Source organism: Mercenaria mercenaria, chromosome 9 (assembly GCF_021730395.1).
Source record: "Mercenaria mercenaria strain notata chromosome 9, MADL_Memer_1, whole genome shotgun sequence".
NCBI classification, from domain to species: domain Eukaryota; kingdom Metazoa; phylum Mollusca; class Bivalvia; order Venerida; family Veneridae; genus Mercenaria; species Mercenaria mercenaria.
In genome coordinates this window covers 27,534,295-27,549,551 of record NC_069369.1, presented here as the reverse complement: position 1 = coordinate 27,549,551, position 15,257 = coordinate 27,534,295, and the positions used below count along the sequence as shown (strand labels likewise).

The 15,257-nt window shown below is 36.5% G+C and overlaps 1 protein-coding gene across 1 annotated transcript; it reads left to right on the top strand.

Moving 5' to 3' along the window:
- Window positions 1-4,960: 4,960 nt before the first annotated feature.
- Window positions 4,961-8,095, top strand: LOC123547846 (DBH-like monooxygenase protein 1 homolog). The gene is made up of 3 exons (XM_045335092.2): window positions 4,961-5,264; window positions 6,012-6,158; window positions 7,562-8,095. The coding sequence occupies exons 1-3, from the start codon at window positions 5,004-5,006 to the stop codon at window positions 7,697-7,699; spliced, it is 546 nt and encodes a 181-aa protein (XP_045191027.2). The 5' UTR covers window positions 4,961-5,003; the 3' UTR covers window positions 7,700-8,095.
- Window positions 8,096-15,257: the final 7,162 nt, after the last annotated feature.

Genomic DNA, 15,257 nt, shown 5'->3' with positions numbered 1-15,257 from the left:
ATGAACGGTTATAACGTTATTTTAAACTCGCACTGTGAGCTTGATGTGTTTTAGGGGGGAGACTTCGATGCGAAAAATGTGTGGGATTTATTCGGGTGGAGAAATCACTATCGTTTCATATGCCGTTGCTCGCTCGTGATGCGTAAACGGTTTGGAACTGGGTTTTGAAGTAAGGGTTTTCTGAAAGATTAATCTTTTGCCGAAAAGGCGGCCAACCATTGATAAGGAAATATTGTTTTGAAAAAAAAATACGGACCTGGAAGCAATGCACATGTCAAACTGTTCTTGGTCACCTTTCTCATGGCTCAGTGTCACAGGAGCAAATTTTTTTTCAAAATGGCTTTTTGTCATTTTTTCCCTAAGAAAACATTATAATTGTAGTAAATTTAAGAGCATATGGCTCATGGACCCATACTGTATCCTAGGTACGTTACTGCCACCTGTGGTTTGACGTCGCGGACAATAAAGCCATTTCATAAATGAGCCGCGCCATGAGAAAACCAACATAGCATCCGCGCAGTCTGGTCAGGATCCATGCTGTTCGCTTTCAAAGCCTATTGCAATTAGAGAAACTGTCTAGCGAACAGCATGGATCCTGACCAGACTGCGCGGAAGCCACTATGTTGGTTTTCTCATGGCGCGGCTCAAATTTGATAATACACATTATACTCGTCGTTTAAGTTATCGGAGACGTCGGTCAAATTAACTTGTTTAAAATAGTTAAAGAAAGTAGAATTTTTTATGTTTCAGCGGGAAAAGCTTACATGTGATCAAAAGAATACTACATTCGTGACTTTCCACATTGAAGTTATTAAACTCGTTGGATAAAATTTATAAAATGTTCGGCAGAGCCTCGCATTTTATTATTTTATTCAACTCGTTTAATAAATTCACTAAGAAAAGTCACTCATGGAATATTCTCTATTTATACATAATTTATTTTAGGTCGATTGTGAAGCAATTTCTACAACTTATATTAATCACTCTCGACACTCCATTCCTGATGGAATCCATCGCCACAAGGGTATGAGAGAAGAGGCCAATTTCCCTTTTAAGCAAGGGAGTTACTAGTACCATTTTTCAAATCTCTAAACTCGTACAATTTAGAAATAAGTAAAGGTATAGATTTTTACAGCCTATCTGTAAATATACCACTTTCTTAGACCTGAATATGCTTTACAGTAGTCTTTATTGGAAATGTATTTCACTCCTTAACTATGTGGATTTTCATATAGTCCGGCACGATATGAAAATTCCAGTTCGAATATGAACGGAACTATCTTAAATATACATGTCATCATAAAGCAGAAGATACAATGACGCATTACGGGCGGTATAACATTGATTTTACAAACTTTCAAAATGGTTGGTTATAAATTTGTAAACCTTTGAATGCCGTTACAGAAAAGACTTGCCGCATAATACGATAGTGCGATATTGATATCGCGTCTTCATATCATGTTTGTTGTTGTTTTTTATTTTTGCTACGTATTATCGCGCAATAGCATTGTTACTTCGCGTCTTCACATCGTATTACCGCATTGTGCCGCCCTACCAAACTAAAGGGCGAAACAACGATGGTCCCAACAGAATTCCGTAGTTTTTCTGTGGTCGTAGGGTCAAAATTCAGTGTTCATTGAAATATTAGCGATGTATTTATCATTGCTATGTGCAAGAAGAAATTCTGTTTTTAGTATCCGTGACTTGTGCTATATTGAAATGTGTGCGCAGTGACCTGACTCATTTTAGACGGTCTGTCCCAGACAATCCTCTTTACTAAATGAAGACGTGCGAGCGAAGACAGCTGAAAATGTCATGCTTTTAGCTTTCATTTACGTAGGAATATCCATCCTCCTGTATAATGATCAGTTAAGGTGAAGTTGCCTGTTATTGCCTAAATGAGGTTGTAAAGTAGACACAATGTATGTTTTTCAAAACGAATATCGCCACTCTGGTATAGTTATGATAGTTTACTTGGAAGGGAAGCATGCAAGAAAATCAAGTGTTAAGCTTTCGCCTTTATACCTATATGAATGTGTCAGCGCAGCGAGCAGAAATTTTTCAATATAGATAGGAATATAGCATCCCGTGGGTTTAATTATAAACATTTATGATTTGTTTATGCCTTTAGCTTTTAATTGCAAAGAAAAAAAGCGTATGCTTGTTAGACATTAGTGGGTCGCGCGCCGAGTGCGCTCCTCGATCACCTGAATCCGCTAGTGATTATAAGGACTGACCCATTTGAACATCAGCAGAAAAAAGGTATGCAGTTATTCAGTTGAATCAAGTGCGTTTAGGTTATCTTTTCTATTAGATTTTGTACTGAAATACGACCCTCGTGTCCCAAAAACTGCACTAGAAATGTTGACTAAATTACATAATTGATAACGACTCTGCACCGTTCGAGTTCCATTTAAGGTTTAGGAGTATATCACCAAAAGACAGAAATATTTTATAAACGAATAACATCGTTACCAATATTTTACTTAACCATTACATGTTCTGCCGTACTGTCCCGTACTGAAAATATTCTGAAAAAGTTGTCCCCCTTTGAAAATGAATGCCATTTGTAAAGAAATAAAAATAAACAATTGCTGAAAACTTTATTCCACTTAATTATGTGAAATTTCAACACTCGCATGCAATTGCAAATGAATCAAAACTAACATATGTAACAATTCTTTGAAAATGGTGAGTTTTTGAAGGCGTTTGACTGCCCGGGAGTGGGTCCCATTTAGGCAGTCCTTTTTTCGGAATTCAATGTTTATATTAGTATACTGACACTTGTTTTGTTGTTTTTGTAATGATAGAGTGTATATTACTTATATTACTCTACAAAACAAGTGTCATTATACTGATATAAGCATTGAATTCCGAAAAATGAACTATTTAAACAGGCCCCACTTCCAGACAGTCAAGCGCTTTTAAAAACTCACCATTTTCAAGGAACTGTTACACATGTTTGTTTGGATGCATTTGTAATAGCGTGCGAGTGTTGAAATTTCACATAACTAGGTGGAACACAGTTTTCAACGATTGTTTATTTTTATTTCTTTACAAATGGCATTCATTTTCAAAGGGGGACAACTTTTTCAGAATATTTTCAGTACGGGACAGTACGGCAGAACATGTAATGGTCAGGTAAAATATTGGTAACGATGTTGTTCGTTTATAAAATATTTCTGTGTTTTGGTGATATACTCCTAAACCTTAAGTATTCAAATAGCCACCGTCCTGGTTTATATTTTGTATTTACATTTTTATTGACCGACACATCATGATGTTTAATAGTACAACAGTACAATAGTACCTTCTGTAAGAAGATTCTTTGGAAGTATAAAACGCAACCAAGAAAGACAAGCAGATTCTGTGTCTGATTGAGTCTATCAAATAAGATGTAACGACATGAGCAACACCACTTGCACATAAACCATCAGCCCGCTCCCACCGCTAGCACGATATACACTTTTCTAATACGCACAGAGGTGGCTTGGTGGTCTAGTGGTAACGCACACGGCTGTCAATCAAGAGCTCTCGGGTTCGAATCCTGATCCAGGCACTGGAAATTTCTGAGATACTTTTGATTGAGACCCTCCGACCTAAATAAGAGGCCAGTATTCGTTCTTCCCAGGAAATACTTTGTCACGTGTATCGAATCTATACACCAGGCATGTGATAGAATCAGACTGTCTATTTGCAAAGGGCTAGGGTAAGTTGGCCGGATTTTTTATTATTTAAATGATTTCTCTCACTATGTTCTGAGGGTTTTCCTTTGCTCTGTCCCACTAATCAGATCACTCTTTGTCTGTACTGATAGTGGGTGAATTTGACGCGCCTTCGTATGTAAAGCGCCTTTGAACGTGTTTTTCATGACAAGTGTGCCATATCTAATAATCTGCTGTGATATATATAACAATGTACAGACTCCATCTTCCAAGCAGTCGCATCTCCCGTTGTCCTTTGTCGTCCTAAACCCAACCCAACAGCTTTTTATGGAGGACGAACACCACAAGTGCTCTTCCGAGTTTTATTTCAAGCAGGGACGGATACCTGGGTAGAACCACCGGTCTTCCGTTGATCTACTGGATGGCTTCCTCACATAAAATAGCCGGCACACCCTAAGCGAGGTCTCGAATTCGCAGCGGCCTTAACCACATGGCCAGTCACGGAGGCACCGGAAGAGAGGATGGTTAACTACGTGGCCAGTCACGGAGGCACCGGAAGAGAGGATGGTGAACTCGAATGAATTGTTGAGTACCAATTCCGGATATTTTATCGCATTTTGCATCAAAAGGGCAATTTTAAGCATTGTCTGCTTCTAAGTCATCACTGCCACCAGTGCAATGATACATGTCTGTGTCACGTAATTATACACTAAGTAATATTAAGATATAACAAGATGTGTTAAGAACGACGCTTGCCTCTTAGGTTCAAATCTTTATGACTTCCGTATCAACGGCAAGAATTAACAATTCAATACCAAAATGCATTGCTTTTCTTCCGTATTTTCCAAACCATTATTTGAGCCGCGCCATGAGAAAACAAACATAGTGGCTTTGCGAACAGCAAGGATCCAAACAAGCCTGCGCATCCGCGCACTCTGGTCAGGATCCATGCTGTTCGCTAACGGTTTTTCTAATTGCAACAGGCTTTGAAAGCGAACAACATGGGTCCTGACCAGACTGCGCGGATGCGCAGGCTGGTCTGGATCCATGCTGGTCGCAAAGCCACTGTATGTTGGTTTTCTAATGGCGCGGCTCATTTTAGTTACCTTTCTTTCTGTATGTCGAATCGGAAGAAAATTAGTCCCAAAAGTGTTACAGATATGTTACATTATGACCTATCTTATAACCTGTCTGTTCGTTTGTTACTATGGAACTCTTGTTATCTGATAGATGTATTAATCAATGCATAATCTGGTCAAAATTCAGTACCTCCGACATGATATAAAAAGAGTTTTTTCTTGCAGACCGGTACCATTTGCGTCTAGTGTCTAATTAACAATGCATTATCTACTCGCTGCAAGCCTTCTGATTATCAGTCAGATATATTACATTGAGCTCGCACCCACGGAAAATTATCCTTATTCTGTGGCGCTGGCGAGCAAGTATATGTTGTACTGGAAATACAATGCCACGCATATAACGTTCGAGACACACGTGCAAACTCATGGAACTGTGGGATTGGGAATATCAAAGAATGGCTCAATGTTCCCTGCGGACGCCGCTGTTGGGTTCGTTTCTAATAACCAAGGCAAGCTTTTGGTAAGTGCATGCTATACAGCTTTTTATTATATACTTATAATTTTCTGTTTCAAATACAGTATATATTTCACTAACGAAAGCAAAGTCCTGTATTCAACTAACATCAGATACGATAAAAATTTTCAACGGTAGAACAACTTGATTTAGTTGTGACGCCGAACACGATGTCTGAAATGACGTACAGCCGTCAGATGACGTTGTCTTGACGTGTCATGCGTTTAAACGTTTGTCTTTTCAAATAAGTTTTCAGCCTTGTTGAACTAAAAATGCCACAATTTTGACTGATATGATACTAAAAATAGGTACATGTGTGTAATAAAGAGGTCATTAAAACAGCTCCTTGATTTAGAATTACGCTTTCGGCTCTTATTTTGCCAGGCTGCGCCTCATGGGAATAGGTCCGAGTCAAATACAACATTGTAGATCAAGGCAATGTTATAAAAACATAACATCTAAAAGACATTCATAGAATATTTTAGTGACTGCATGTAAATAATTAAGGAGCGTCCGAATATTGGTCCTCGCCTGTGAAACGATGTAGAAAATAAGTACATGTACCTTTATCTGTATGATCCAAGTGAAATTGAATTCAATAAATTTTAAGATCATTAACATTTTTAAGTTTTAATAAAATTTATACTGATATATCTGGTTTTTGGGGGTTTTTTTTTTGAAGTCTAATAGATTTGACCTTAGTGTACGCTTATCCCTTGTTCCCTACCTTCATAAAATATTTTCTTGTTAAAGGATACGTACACAACAGGACACGTCCGTCCAACTTTGGACAAATCTCAAGATTGGGTGTTGCTTGATTCAATGCAGACTGGGACTGACACAGTACTGAAGTTTTCCCGAGCTCTGGACACAAACGACAGTGAAGATATTCCCATTAAGGTGCGTATTTCTGTTTCTTTACATTTATTAGGAATTTAGGATCGAATTTTGGAAAAAGAATCAAAAGTGGTTCGAGTTAGAAAATACTCTTACATGCAGAAAGTGATTGGTCAATTGTTAATGAGATGACAATTCTATAACTGGTAACATGGTTGTATTGTTACGCGATAACGCATGTCTGCATACTGTGACGGACAGTACTATGTTACAAATAGGGTACAGAGCTTCAATATCTGCACGAGCTCCAACAACTAGCTGTTCTTGCATGATTAGTTTTAATTTCTTGCATACTGGAAGGGTGTTTTCACCGTTTTTAATGTAGCTGGAAAACTCCGTCTTAACATAACATTCGCGAAACAAACAGCATTTACACCAAGGATTCGTGTAGTTATTTTTATGTTCGGATTAGGTAGCAGGGTACACTTAGATTCGAAAATTTTTGGCACAGACAGTCTTACATGTAGCGAGTCGCAATACTGAATTTCCCTAATGAGCAGAATTAGGACTCTCATACAAGAATAAAGAAAGTTTTTACATCATCCATTAAAAATAGCATGCCAAAATCATCAATTTTGCACTTTTTGAACAGCCTGCAATGATCTCGCTGCAGGAACAATGCCCAATTTTATTGCATTTCTCAATCCAATAGTTCTTACTGAACGTCAGGATATAAACGGAATGGGGGCCCATCCAGCTCGTTTTTTTTTTCTCACAAAATAGCGAAAATGTTCTTCAGTATCTATCAACAAGTACAGAACCCTTCCGTGATTTGAATTCCCCGCGCCAAGCTCATCGATTCAAACAAAGCTAACAGCAGTTAGTATTACAACTGACATCAGAATTTTACATGTATCAGTTGTTTAAATTTTCTAAAGAATTAACAATCATTATCTCTCACCTTAATTTACAGACATTCAAAATCACGAAGTTCTAATTATTACAAATATTCGGGGCCAAAATTCGAAGTGTACCCCGCTACCTTAATAATCATATACCAGTTTGGTTTCTCCTTATGTCTGATATCGTAAAAAAGTTATAAAGTAACATGAAAACTACATAGCATTACACTGCACAGTCCCGGATCTAAAAATATTTGATGCGCATTTGGGGACACCGGTTAAGAACGAAGGCGTCACCGGCATAGCCCGGTAGGTACGGGAGGGGTCCTTCGCTCATGTTCGCGGACTGAGGGGGTCTTCCCCTGGATATTTTTAATTTTGAGGAAACAATATTCCTTTGCTAAAAAGGTTCGGTGCAGCTAATGATGAGTATAGGTCACTTTTCAGTCAACTGTGTGCGGGGGAGGGGGTGTGGGACACGCCCCTCGGCCCCGACAAAATCGGAACTCAGCGTTGTTGCTTGTCTTTAGATAATGAAGCCATCAGTATTGTTCTTTTTTCTAGCCTGGTGTCACACATGTTATATGGGAATTTACAACGGCCCTCCCACAGTCGCCATCTGATGTGGTTTACCACGGACCGAATCGCGGCAGCAAAGATATTACACTTATAAACAGCGGTGATGTTCCAGTGGGAAGATGATACCTCCGACAAGAAATATTTTGTTTAAGTGACAGAAATTTAAACATCATGAATTAGAATAAAACTTTACGAATTTTTGGTATTCATAAATACATAGAGGACGTGTATGATCTCTTACTCACATTGACTTCTTTCCTTAATGTAACGGGCTTATCACAATAAACTTACACTGTGATTTCTATTGTATTATTTTTATTGTGTGCAGAAAATAAAGAAAAGTTTCATTAATTTTACCCACAAAAACAAGCAATGCATTTTAATACACTTAAGTATAAAACACTTTTTTATAGCTCTTTGACTATGCAAAATAAAAGAATAAATAACGTAGTATCTTCTTTTTTCCGTACCGTATTTTACATTATTGAAAAACAGAATTAAACCAAGTTGATGACTATATTTGCTGTTGTTGTTTTACTTAAAATTGGTGAAAAATAAATCACCCTTCCCACTACGTTTTTACAGGAGATCTCTAATCTATAATCCTTGTTTTTTATATGATCGGCACCTCCCGTGATACGATAAGCAGAGATAGCCGAACCATAACGATCTAAAAAATATCCGATAGTGATCGATATTTAGCTAGACGGTCGAAGGGAGACAACAAGGTATAGCGTTGATCTCAATTATCAAGGAAAGATAATAGAATCGATTTTTGCCCAATTCTTCAGTATGCATGTAGTTTTGTCCTAAGTCTGAGACACATCTGTAAGTACAGTGTGCAAAAAGAAGTCATAGTAGACAGTGTACGTATCAGGATAACCAAAAACGTAAGACTTGTTCTACACCTTGAAAACGGCCTGAATAAGATTCAAATATAAAAAAATATATAGAACTAAAGAGAATAAATACCAAGATGAACATAAATTGATTCTACTCACTTTTGATCGCATTCAAACAGCCTCGCGTATGTATATAACGCTTGACATTACGTCTGAGATAACACTAGAAGCTACTTCCCTTTAATCCTTATCATGCTGGACACCACTGCGTACGTGCAGTCTGATCAAGATCTACACTGTCCGCCATTCAGTCAGCAGTAAGCAACCCTTTAAACAGTGAATGGTGCTGTCCAAATTGAAAGATAGACAAGTTCATTGTAGAAATTTAGCAGAATAAGGGTTAACCACAGCGTATCAGTCTTTGTTAGACATGGTGGCTGATTTTGTCAGCTGCAAGTTGCAGTGATGTCAATGGTTCCAGAGAAAAGTAAGGATTTCGCATCGGCTAACACGAGACTGACTTAAATCACCCATATAGTCAATTGTAAGGTCATTAAATCTAAGCGCTAAAAGTGGTTAACTGGACTGGCATAAAGAAGAAAATATCCACATTTTGCACTGAAGTGATGATAGACGAAACATTACAGTTGGCCTTCGGGAGAACAGTCGTTCTAACAAGCGTATAAAATGCCAGACGGGACACTGGTATTTTTCTGACAGTAAAAATACATTACTTTGTAGAGTTACGCGATAATGGTATAACTATATTATATAGGGGCCTTCTTCTCATATTTCCGAACCACCTCATTGATTTTAAGCTTTTAAAAGCTATTCCCTGTTCTTAATTTAAGCGAAATGTGGTAAGTCATGACTTTTGAAAATCAGATTCATTCGAATTAAAAATGGAGTTAGCCAATAATTCTTACTTAAAATCACTTGGACAATCTACTGGCTTCTTGAAGGAAATACTAATCAGTTATCGTAAAATTTTCTTATTTGCAAACACAACTAGAGTAACTTCGGGTATATTCGACACCTTAAGCATAAAAACGGTGAAGCAGTTTTCGGTTCAGAATGATTGGTGCGAACATTTCATGAAAACGAAAGTAGACCTTTTCTGCGTCTTCAGTATAAAACGCTGCCCAGTGTTTGCATCTACATCGTCAATAGGATGGATATTATTCTGATTGTTGTCGTCGTGTAAATTCGACATCTTTCGGGCAAATTCGGCACCCTGGTAGAGTTTTAAAAAATATACAAGTTGAAGATTTATCTTTTTTATATAGCTACATTAAAAACAGCAAATGTCGCAATAGACATAACACAACAGTTTTTATGCTGACGAGTAGGCTCTAATTCTTTCAGATTTCATAACTCGATCAAGCTATAAAAAGTAAAACAAAAAAATAATATTAATTGTTCAGCAGGTTATACAAACGCCGGCTAATTGTTTCGGGAACAATATAATATAGCCTCATTAATTATGTTTATTTATTTATTCGCTGCTGCCTTCTTTTTTGACAATGGTACCATTTTCTACCATCTGAACGGTGGGGGCAAGTTTTGATGGAAAGTAAGAGCCCTGGAACACTTCGCACGAATTTGTCTGGACATTTTAATCTCAAATAAGGCGTATTTGTTACCGAAACCTTTGGGTTACTCGGCTATGATTGTTTTAAATAACGATGATATGTTCTTATCATATCCTATTCAATATATTTTACTTTGCACAAATTTTGATTGTCTATTGATAATTAATTGTCATAAATTCGTACTGGTCCCAGATGTAAATATGTGTACGCTAATTAAATGCACAGGTCCTTTTTAATGCACCAATCAGTGACGTAATTAGCGACGTCAGCTTAGGTTAACATACTTTAAGAATCTGCGTGGACAAAATTAGGAAAGCATGGATATGGTTTAAAAACACACTTAAACCATTTGTATGCCGTAAATACCCTTTAAAGACGATATAATCGAATAATTTTGATAGTATGTCGAATTTGCACAACAGTGTTATATCTTGTCGTGCAAATTCGTCACCCCTAGCCAAGGTCATGCTTGGAAACCGGGGAATATTATTTGTTTCTAAATATCAACATCAAATATATTTCTGTTTGTATTTCGGTTAAGTAAAGTCAAAATGCAATTGTAAGAATAGTTTTAAATACCTTAGCTCCGCTGACCATTCTTACAGAAAACTGTAACTACGATTTTCGTTCAAAATGAATTTGAATGTCGAAGTTAACCGATGCGCGTATCGGAAAAGGAAAGAAAGCCTGTGTGATCAAAATGTTCTCATGATGTCATATATAAATATGACGTCATATAAATTACTTTAGAAAAATTATTCAAAGACATTATGGGTTTTTAAACGTGGATATTAATTCAATGTGTCGAATATACACGACTGTCGAATTTTCCCGAAGTTACTCTATATACCTGTAGCACGAGTGATTTAATTATTCGCATCCAAACGACTGCCCATGTTTTATTAATTGATAAAATTATTGGAACATATTTATTATTTCGATTCTAACAACACAAATAATTCACATTTTACAGTACTACATTTTCAGCGTATTTACGTCATTCGGGTCATATGCTGTTACAATTTACCCCCAATGGTTAGAAAGTGTTACATAGCCAATGGAACGTATATATATTTGTTTCTTTTTTATCAGAATTTTGAGAAGTATTTATGAATTAGTAATCTAACAGCTCGCAAATTAATTATGAAGAGAATCATCAAATTAGGCGAGTTTACCCAGTGTTACGAGTTACGAGCTAAATTTTATATCACGTCACATCAATATGACGTCATATTTTATGTCATACATTTATGACGTCACCGCTGAATCGTAATTAAGCTAACTGAATTCGCTCGTAGAGATCAAAACGTGTTTTACGGTCCTACACATAAGTAAGTATGACTTTTTTCATGGTTATGATTTTGAAATGCTGTTTTCATTCGTTTGACCCTGAAATAATTTGTATGTAATGGAACTGAAGTTGAATATCTTATGCCACAATCATAAGGGGAGGGGGGGGGTGTAAAATGTAACAGCCAACCATATTTTATCGTAGATTCATGTATAGGCGATTTCGCTATATGTTTATATAGCAATTGCTGCGAATCGTGTTAGAATCTACGATAAAATATGGTTGGCTGTTACATTTCACCCCCCTATGATTGTAACATAAGAGATTCTACTTTAGTTCCATTACATACGAATTATTTCAAGACCAAACGGTTGAAAACAGCATTTCAAAAACATAAATATAATAAAAAGTCATACTGACCTATGTGTAGGTCCGTAAAACACGCTCTGATCTCTACGAGCGAATTCAATTAGCTTAATTATGATTCAGCGGTGACGTCATAAATGTATGACATAAAGTATGACGTCATAATGATGTGACGTCATATAAAAGTTAATCTCGTCACTCGTAATATTATTGTAGGGATAATACACGTTTTTTTGTGTATTAACGTCTGCAGAAGCCCGCGGGATTGTTTGTGACCGAGACCGAAGGTCGAGGTCACAAACATATCCCAAGGGCTTCTGCAGATGTTAATACACAAAACAAACGTGTATTGTCGCTATTCTTGCATAAAAATATATTTCACGGCGATTTATGTATTGTTTTCATACGTGATGACTTGACGATTCCGGTACATTTTTTATTTACCATTCCAGTTGTTCTTGGAAACGGTAAACATGTTTTAAATATCCGTATCCAGGGCCCGGAAATAAACAACGCTATCAAAAACACCTCCTGAAGGTTTTTAAGCGATTTTTTTATCTCTCATTATTACAAACATAAAATTACCAACAATTGTTCAAATCATTTCACAATTTGGTGGACTCGATCACAATTTCAAGAATAATAACCTTGCATTCGAGTTATATTGAGTACGGACACGCAGTTGGAGTACGGATAAGTACGAACGTAGTGTCAAGTTTCCAAGCTGTTTATATAAATTCTTCGAGAAATTAGATAAAAACATACCGACTGATACTTACCAAAATCATAAATATAATACCTAAAAACGAACAATAGCACAAGTTACACGCGATACTTATTTATTCACAGTTATTTACAATAACTGAACAGACGCTTTGTAAAGGGAGTGAACTCTAAAAGAAGCTAGGGCGTACATTGATGGGGGCAGTACGTTTGGGGTTGGAAACAGATACAGCTAAACATACTATGGATTACATTGTATTTATAATGCTACAAGATAAGGTTGTTAAGGAAGAAACAAGACGCAGATGCCAAATATCAGTGTGCGTAAAAATACATACATATATCCCTGGCAAAGCATTTCAAAAATAAAAATCGGGTATTAACAGCACGTGAATTGCCTTGTTTGCACACGATTTTTCTCCTGTTAATACATGGGCGGATCCAGTGAAAAAAGTAGTTTTTATGCAAGAATAACTGATAAAATATAGGAACAGATTTATTATTTCTTAAATAAAATATGGGCAGGAGTTTGGATGCGTAATAATTAAATCACGAGTGCGCAGCACGAGTGATTTAATAATTCGCATCCAAACGACTGCCCATGTTTTATTAATTGATAAAATTATTGGAACATATTTATTATTTCGATTCTAACAACGCAGATAATTCGCATTTTACAGCACTACATTTTCAGCGTAATACGTCATTCGGGTCATATGCTGTTACAATTAACCCCCTATGGTTAGAAAGTGTTGCATAGCCAATGGAACGTATATATATTTGTTTCTTTTTTATCAGAATTTCGAGAAGTATTTATAAATTAGTAATTTAACAGCTCGCAAACTAATTATGAACAGAATCATCAAAATAGGCGAGTTGACCCTGTGTTACGAGTGACGAAATTAACTTTTATATGACGTCACATCATTATGACGCCATTCTTTATGTCATACATCTATGACGTCACCGCTGAATCATAATTAAGCTAATTGAATTCGTTCGTAGAGATTAGAGCGTGTTTTACGGACCTACACATAAGTTAGAATGACTTTTTATTATATTTATGTTTTTGAAATGCCGTTTTCAACCGTTTGGCCCTGAAATAATTCGTATGTAATGGAACTGAAGTAGAATCTCTTATGTTACAATCATAGGGGGGGGGGGGGGGGGGGGGTGAAATGTAACAGCCAACCATATTTTATCGTAGATTCATGTATAGGTGATTTCGCTATATGTTTATATAGCAGTTGCTGCGGATCGTGTTAGAATAACCCATATTTGGACTCGGCATTCGCCAACAAAATTCAGTTTTGTACTCAACACTGTTAAATAACCTCATAATACTGACCAACGTCACCCTACCAATAACTTAATGTAAATATAAAAAGAGAACGAGAAAATTCGTAGCTAAACAAAAATAGTACGTCCAGTGACTCGAAGCCAGATATCCTACCAGGAAGCCTTTGTGTCATCAATTGTCCTTACTGGTTGACTTAGTTCATAAAAAATTCACACACTGAAATTTACAATGATATTATACGTAGAATAATTAAGAAATAATAAGTTCCCAAACGTGGTTTATCGTAGAATAATCCGAGTTTTGAGTTCTTATGCGTAAGAATATATCACGAAGGCCGTAGGCCTGAGTGATATATTGTTTCGCATAAGAATTGAAAAACTCGGGTTATTTTACGATAAATCACACTTGGGAACTTATTATTTCGATTCTAACACAACATACTAGGAAAAAACAGTATTAGAAAAAATGGTAACTACTTTTTACGACCGTGCTATGCATCTGGATCGGATGACGCCATTGCACGCGAGTGGTTTATTGCAGAATATCCAGAGATAGATTTTGCTCTGCATGTATGTATGTTATTTGCTGGTCGTGTTAGAATGAGTGTGCCACAAGTACTTTTGAAGCACGATTATCGTGACATGCTAGAGGAGAAAATATGATAAAATAAGTGCAATGAATGGAAACATGACATGATAAATTTTGTACAAACCAAGCAAAATGACCTATACATTTTTTTTAATATCTAAACTTTATTAACATAGATAAGAAAGATCTTTCTTATCTGTGCCAGTAAAGTTCAAATAAATACAATCAAACCTGTGTTAAAGACCACCTCCAAACAGAGAACGCATGGCTCTAAAGACCACATGTTTTGTTTCCCATTTTAACATTTACTGTGTAGTTTAACCTGTGAATAAAGACAACCTCCCTATATATAGGGAAAACAAGAAAATTTCAAAGTAAGCAGTGCGAGTGTTCTCAGGTGGCGTAATTATCTAAAGTCAACTAAAATATATAACGATTTCAACAACATTTCGTACATCGTCCAAACCATTGCGTGACGTCACACCTTCATGTAAATGTTGATGAAATCGTTGATTTCGTGTTAGTTAATACGGTGAAGCGACCAGTAAGCACAGTCCCGCATATATATAGTTGTCTTTAGATAACTACGCCACCTGAGAACACTCGCATTGCTTACTTTGAAAATTTCTTGTTTTCTCGTGGTGGGTGGGGTTTCATTCCTGGTGATTTTTTTTATTATATAGAAGGTTTTTTTTCATATACAGACTTTTCGTAGATACTTTGGGTAGAATTTCAGGCTCCTGTGCATAGAGAAATGACTCATCATGAAATCTGTGACATTTAAGAGACTAAACGATATTGTGTTTAATTCTTTTATATAATCTACTCTATGAATGTCACTTATTTGAGGCAAAGTAACATTCAATTGTTAAAAATAGTCTTAATATTGAAGAGACATTGATATCATTTCTTCAGGCGGCCTACAAACCTTGACGTGAATCTTATCGGTACACCATATGTAGAGATTATGACCCTATCA

Coding starts and splice junctions, on each gene's coding strand:
- LOC123547846 (XM_045335092.2), top strand. CDS start 5,004: ATGCATTATCTACTCGCTGCAAGCCTTCTGATTATCAGTCAGATATAT. Junction 5,265..6,011: donor ATAACCAAGGCAAGCTTTTG/GTAAGTGCATGC, acceptor TTCTTGTTAAAG/GATACGTACACAACAGGACA. Junction 6,159..7,561: donor GTGAAGATATTCCCATTAAG/GTGCGTATTTCT, acceptor TCTTTTTTCTAG/CCTGGTGTCACACATGTTAT.